Source organism: Caenorhabditis briggsae (assembly GCF_000004555.2).
Source record: "Caenorhabditis briggsae complete genome, chrI, whole genome shotgun sequence".
NCBI classification, from domain to species: domain Eukaryota; kingdom Metazoa; phylum Nematoda; class Chromadorea; order Rhabditida; family Rhabditidae; genus Caenorhabditis; species Caenorhabditis briggsae.
In genome coordinates, this window is record NC_013489.2 from 9,517,488 (window position 1) to 9,524,437 (window position 6,950).

A 6,950-nucleotide genomic window follows, 5' to 3' on the forward strand; every position below is an offset into this window, starting at 1 on the left:
ACCTTTTTTTTCTCTGACAAGAATAATACGTTTTTCAAATTTTCATCAGAAACCTCTCTACAACCCTGAACGGACGATTGGCGGCTGAACGGCGGCTGAGTGAGCGCAGGCGTGCTACTGCTCAGCAATTTGTTTCGGCGAAACGCACGAAAGTGAAGGGTTTTGATGGAACGTGCGAGGAACACTGTTTCGCCAAAGACTGTCGCTGCGAGACCATCTGACTTCGCTAAACAAGGCGCATGTGAAATCTCGGAGCCTCGTTTGCCAACAAATTTAAGAAAGCATAATTTAATTTCAATTGATGAATATGTTTTTAAGTTTCAATGTTCGCCGCAAATAATGTGTCAGAGATAAATTTGAGAAGAAGCTGGAATATTCAAAATTATCGGAAAAACTGCAATAATCCTCATTTATTGATGCTGAGAATTGCGACTTGAAGGCGTTTGGGTTTGGTTTCAGGTGAAATTTTACTGAAGATTTTTTGCAGCCTTTTTGAGAGAGAAAATTGAGAAAATCCGATAAAATTTTGGAAATTTCGAGATTTTTTCTTTTTTTTTTTGAAAGAACGATTCTGGGAAGTTACAATTTTTAATGGATGGGACGATTATATTCTAAAGAAGTGAAATTTGTAAAATTCGACATATATTGAACCAAGAAGAAACAAGACGAACAGTAAGTGAACCAGAATATGAAGTTAGAATTCGAAAATCTTAAGAGCGGAAAACTGAAATTGCGCATCAAGAAAAGTAAAATCTGGCATAATTTATTTAATTTATTTCCAAATCAAAAAACTCAATCAACACGAAGTTGAACTATTCACAGCACTTTCTTCCTCTTTTATTTGCCGTTCAATCACATCCAAATCGCTTCGTTGAGCACATAATTTTCCAGTTTCAAGCCATTGTCTCGTTTTCTCCTCTGGATCCATTTCATCATCTGATTCTTCGTCGTCTTTTTCTTCAATCATCTCAATTTCAGTCTCTCCAAATGACACGTGTCTTTCCATTCGATCTTTCAAGTCATCTTCATTCATTTTTCTTGTTGTCATAAATAGTTTTCTTTCGAGTATGAGCAATGGGACTTCTGAAAAAATCTGTTGGAGAGAATATTAAAAGAAAATTTAACCGATTGTAATTGCAATGAAAAACGCAGAAACCAAGGACATGGCATATATTGCTATTGTGATAAACATGAAATATCCAAAAGTGTTCGGTGACATTGGCTGACGAAGAGAGTTTAGATAGAAGAGAAGAATGGGTTCATGAGAGAGATAAACTCCCAACGAGAGTCTGAAAGTTTCAAAATTAAAAATATTTAAGTTTTCGATTGTTCACCTTGACAAAACCACTAGTGCGTGCCCACCAAAAACTTTGAATATTCCAAAATTGTATCCATTCTGAGCCAATACTACTATAATCGCCAAACCGATCGCCCAAATCATTCGATTAGTGACAGAGTGAGTATAAACTAGCCAGTTCCATGAGAAGAATGGACCAAACAGAGCAATTACGAGAAGCAAAACCGCGAGAATTTTCAGTCCGATTGCAGTTATAGATCGAAGAGTTCCAAGATATCTGATCTGACAGGTATACCATCCAGTTAGAATTCCTGAAATTTCGAGATGATCTTCAGAATATACACAAGTGCTATACCGATTAGGAATGGCGGATATCTGGATAGTGGAGAAGTGTAGAGTAATTTGAAAGACAATTCTGCCTTTCCAAAGTTTCCCGATAACATATCCACAAACATGTTGGCTGGTAATCTGAATTTTTGATGTTCTAATAAGCAGAATTAGAAGAAATTACGTGAAAATGGAGTACATAAGAGTACGGTAGGTGAGGGACAAAATGCATAACACCACCACCAACAACCAACCAAGACGGAATTTGGAGATAAAATAGATGATGATTGGGATCGTCTGGAAAAAGAGTTTAGAAAAAAAAGCGGGAAAGATGGATAACCAAGTAGAGCTGGAAATCAAGAGAAATATACCAGAGCCATGGAACACAATGCGACGGGAAGAAGTTGGCGAGGAAGGCAAAATGAGGCCAAAGAGAAGATGCTGAGCATTCGGTTCCAAACATTCCTAAAAAGACAGAAAGATATGGAAATCAGGACTAGAGATAACCTTGGGAATTCCAAAATGGTCCATCGGATAAATGATTATAAACAGTGGATATGAAAAGTAGATAAAGGGAAAAAGCAGGAAGGAGACGAAGACAGCGATGGAAAAATAGAGAGAGGCACTTGATAAGTGGAAACGTCGAATCCGACCCTCTGAAGCAGAAACTCAATATTAAAAACCCTAAAACACAACAAACCTAAACATCAGCCTCTTTCTGATGGAGTAAGTGGCTACACATCCAGATAAGAATAAGAACGTATCAACTGCCAATGACGAATTCAACATGAAATTTCTCCATCCAACCACGTTTTCTCCTTTTCTGGCAACACTTCTAACCGTATCCGTGAAATTCAATGAAAACAGACAAGTATGGGAAAAAATGACCCAGAAAGAGCTGCATACACGGAACATGTTGACCAGTTTCACATCTCGAGTCGAATTTCGGAATAAGTAGTTGAGACTGGAGCGGATTGAGAAGGAAGAGAGAATATTGATAAGTTGAGAATTGGAGAGATGAATTGAGGAGAGATTACGGTAGGTGAGAGCGATTGATGGAGCATATGGTCGATTCACAGATAGGTTGGCAGTCGATTCATTCTCATCTCCTGATGATTGCTTTCCGCCAGCTGATCTACCATCGCTCATGGAACCAGTCAAGGAGGAGTTTACTCGAAATTTTTCTAAATTGAAAAATTGGCTTGATTCCAAATTGAAATAATCACTAACTTCTATGAACAATTCTTCTCATTTTAGTTCCACTCTTTTTAATCAATCCTTCTCGATCCATCTTTTCTATGAGAGTTCCGACTGTAAGAAGTGCGATCATGAAGAAAACGGCAAAGAGAACAAAAGTCTGAAATTTAGATTTGTAACTGTAAATAACAGATAATCTATTACTTTCTTGCTCTTCCAAGTTTCGTCTTTTCCATCTGAACAATGAATCGATATATTCTCCATTTTCCCATTTAAAAACTTCTTTTTGGTGAATATGAAAAGTTTTTCGATATGATGCTCTTTGCATTCTGATGGCACGCATACACCTAAAAATTAAGTAACCATTCTGTGTAGTTCCTCATATATCTTCTTACCAGCTGTCACTGGAGATAATTCATTTTGAAAATTGACAACTCCTTTAACCGTACAATATTGTACATGCTTCTCACTTGACCACAATTCTCTGCATGTTTCAAAATCTCCAATGAAGAAAAATGGTCCTTTTCTGCCTAATCCAGGTGGTTTAGTGGGAAGAGCATCAATCAAACGGACTGCCCAATTATACTCAAAATTGGAACCAAACGTTTCGGTGTGGTTCGAAAACGATTTGAGAGCTGTTTGGCCGATATTGACAAGAGAGCCGAGACATGTTGTATCGCCTAGAATAGTTAGAAAGAAAAGTTTTTGAACGGAGTTTTTACCATCTAGAATTTTCTTCAAAATCATTTCGAACTTTGTTCCATTGTCTCCTTTCTCAAATAGTTCTTGAAGAACATCTTGCTCGTTTTTCAAGAAGAGACACTCGATTTGAAGAACAAGTAGATGTAGGAAGATTATCCAATTGACTAGATTCATACTTCTTGTCAATAAATTCTCAATATGTGATAATGGAGTAAAAAACAGACAAGTCTAGCCTCCAAAATACGGAGGCTAGACTGGCTGTCGCTTATTCACGTTTAAACTATTTTCCAAAATCTATGTCGGCATGCACAGGGTTCCAAGAGGCTTGGTCAGAAATCGCGCCATAGATAACTATTACCTACAGTAATCCATTTCATTTTCTATTATTTTTTCCCTACAGTAACCCTTTTATTTTCAAATATTTTTCCCTATAGTAATCACAGTTGTACTTTTAAAAGATTACTGTATTAAATCTTTATCAAACAGTTCATTCAAGAGCAAGACTATTGAAAATAATATCTAAAATTCCATTGAGCAAAGAGATGTTTTAAAATTCAATCAGTTAAATCAGTTTCGAATCAACTAAATTATTCTTCATTTTGTTTCTCTAGCCGTCGACATCTGAAGTCGTTTCGAAGCGCCAGGAGATTGTAAATTCATTGTTCCTGTGTTCAGTTCAGTTGTATGTTTCCTGTATCCTTCATCAAGAAGTTCGAGAACTTTCATGAAACTGTTTTCCATTGTTTGCTGAATTTCGATGGGATATATCACGGCCTCGCGGAAGGGAACCTAGATTTAAAAATTGAAAGCGCGCCAAGTTTAGACGCGTAGCGCGGTCGCGTCGCGGCTTTTCGGTGAGTAGCGACTCAACAACGTTCAACTTCACGTTTTTTTCAAAACACGTTCCAAAATTTTCGAATCTGGCACGCAGCCAATTTTTGTGTGCGACAAAGCGCGCGTTTTTCAGGTTCCCAACCGCGATGGCGTGATATATCAATTGAATCTAATTTGAGAACTTACATGAACAAGTACAAATACCATCGAAAGAAGACAAAGGTCTATGAAATGTAATGCAAAAATAATGACACCAGAAATATGACTAGTCGGTACTAAATCTCCAAATCCAACTGTTGAAAACGTGCTGAATGAAAAGTAGATGGCATCCCAAAACACAAATTTCTCGTAACTAGCGATTCCGAGAGAACCGAGCGTCCAGAATGTGAAAAGAAGGATAAATGATTTTGTGACCGTCATTCGAAATTTCACCTTTTTATTTCCACTGAAAGCTCGAAATGAATAAATCATTTAAATTTCAGATCTTAACATCTTAAGAACATACCATACTCTCCAACAACTAGCAACTAAGCCAAGAGCCCAGTTACAAACTCTCAAAGCTACTTTTCCATTGTGACGAAGAACGTAAATAGTTAGGGCAATTCCGATAATACCGTACACTACAGTAACCATTTTGCCTACTATTGTGCGACACACCAATTGACCGTATCCTAAAATGGAATTTTTTTATTATTATTTCAATTTATAAAGCATAAAGTCCCAGAACGAAAACTACCGTAACCTGAAATGTTTTATTTCAAGGATTTTTTCTCGTGTTTCATTGTTTTTCGTCCAGTTTTCCGTTACTTTTCTGAAAAAAAAAAATCGGGGAGTAATAATATTTTTTTAGGTTCCGGTAGTTTTCGTTAGTGGATCTTATTTTTACCTATAGTGGTAATGCAAGTTAGCACATAAGCCAATCCATCAAGATACGTATTTATATACCTTGGAGGATTCAAATTATACAAGGATTCATAAATCAGTTTGAGACATTTATTATTTATTTCATTGTGGTTCTGAAACTCTTCATTTAAAATTGAACAATTGAAAAAATCTAACCGGTTTCAACGGTCCACATTGATTTGGTGGTAGTGCTTTGTACAATTCCTTTGATTTCTGAAGAACATTTTTGTGGTAATCATCAAGCTGGAAACGGAAATTCTGAACATTTTCAAATCCAAAACGCCTACTTTCTTATCAGAATTTGATTCGATTTGCCAAAAAAGTGCAGCTCCTCCACATATGTAGGCTACCAAAATAATAAATGCGATGATAGTATTGAATTCTACAATTTGTTCAGGTTGAGAATTTTAATTTCCGAAAACTTAATCTCACTTCGAATTTTTTTCCGGATCTTTTTGAAAGTTGTTTGTTTGGGTTTTTCTTTCTCTTCTCGTTTGACAAAGTTAAATACTGACTGCTTTCTAACTAGATGATGGGTTTCAGGAGGTGCATTTTCTATTTTTCTTTTCATGAATTTGTCAATCAGACGATCAGTATGTCTATGTGTTCCATCACTGAAATTGGAACATTCAGATGTTATGGTATCATATATTGGAACCTCCCGTAGTCACCTCCTCCTGGTGGTGGAGTCTGTGGATTTGCCATTCGAATTAATGGAGTCGGAGATGCACTGAAAACATGGATCAGGAATAATGATGAAATCAGGGAGTTCCAAGGATTTTCGTGGAGATACATGTAACCAGACATACCTGCCCCGTTTACGTTCGTAGGCTTCCATGACTGATGACGAAGTCCGGTGTACGGCATCCAGAACACCAGTCATGCATTATTTCGAAAAGTTCACGAGTAAATCGGTGATATATCAAAAAATATTTTAAAGGAAATGTTAGAACTTTTGGATTCTACATAGATTATGCGTTTATTAGTTTTAACCAGCCTGTTTGTCGCGCTTCAGGCACTCCAAAACAGCAGGCTAGTGCGCCTTCGGAGCAATTTAACCTATAGGTTAAATTGCATATATTTCATCACTGGTTCCTCGCTTCGCTCTTCACTTTTTTTCAAAAGGTCCGCCTTCCTCGTGTAGAAATTTTTTTGAAGAATCGTTTGTTGAAATTTTGTAGAAAGATTGTAGAATTTTGTAGAATTTTGTAGAATTTTGTAGAAAGTTTGTAGAAATTTTGTAGAAATGTTTTTGAAGAATCGTAACTAGGTCGATTCCGGTCCGTTTTGGCTTACTCTTTTTTTAATCGATAGAAAATCTCTATGGCTATAAGATTGCTAAGAATCGTCAGAAGTGGTACTTTTGAACCAAGATATGATGCAAAACGTACAAGTGGATCCATTTTTTTCGGTTTTCCGGTTTTTTATACCGGACTAGGGCCTAAATGAAAAATCCGCCACGACCAATCAATGCACAATTTTGATAGCTATATTGAGAAAAAATTAGACTTGTTTTACTCAAAAATTGAAAAGTTATTAAGTTTTGAGTGAAATGTTCGAAATTCCAAGTGTCCAGCATCCGCCTCTTGGTACGCGAGAGCCACTGGTTTGATTTTTTGAATTCCCAGAAAGGAAGATCCCTAATTTCATTTTTTGCTTTTAGATTCTTTCCAGGTACGATGGTTCCTGA

General features: G+C 36.7%; 2 protein-coding genes across 2 annotated transcripts; both read right to left on the bottom strand.

Moving 5' to 3' along the window:
- Positions 1 to 796: 796 nt before the first annotated feature.
- Positions 797 to 3,697, bottom strand: CBG12579 (the record flags this gene model as incomplete). The annotated part of the gene is made up of 11 exons (XM_045240189.1): positions 797 to 1,083; positions 1,126 to 1,289; positions 1,335 to 1,608; positions 1,653 to 1,765; positions 1,809 to 1,921; positions 1,965 to 2,089; positions 2,132 to 2,280; positions 2,325 to 2,808; positions 2,855 to 2,981; positions 3,026 to 3,168; positions 3,217 to 3,697. The coding sequence occupies 11 exons, from the start codon at positions 3,695 to 3,697 to the stop codon at positions 797 to 799; spliced, it is 2,460 nt and encodes an 819-aa protein (XP_045094907.1).
- A 420-nt stretch (positions 3,698 to 4,117) lies between these two features.
- Cbr-twk-37 lies at positions 4,118 to 6,143 on the bottom strand (the record flags this gene model as incomplete). Its single annotated transcript, XM_002640047.1, has 9 exons — positions 4,118 to 4,312; positions 4,544 to 4,802; positions 4,863 to 5,028; positions 5,244 to 5,373; positions 5,417 to 5,503; positions 5,548 to 5,642; positions 5,693 to 5,874; positions 5,919 to 5,990; positions 6,070 to 6,143. The coding sequence occupies 9 exons, from the start codon at positions 6,141 to 6,143 to the stop codon at positions 4,118 to 4,120; spliced, it is 1,260 nt and encodes a 419-aa protein (XP_002640093.1).
- Positions 6,144 to 6,950: the final 807 nt, after the last annotated feature.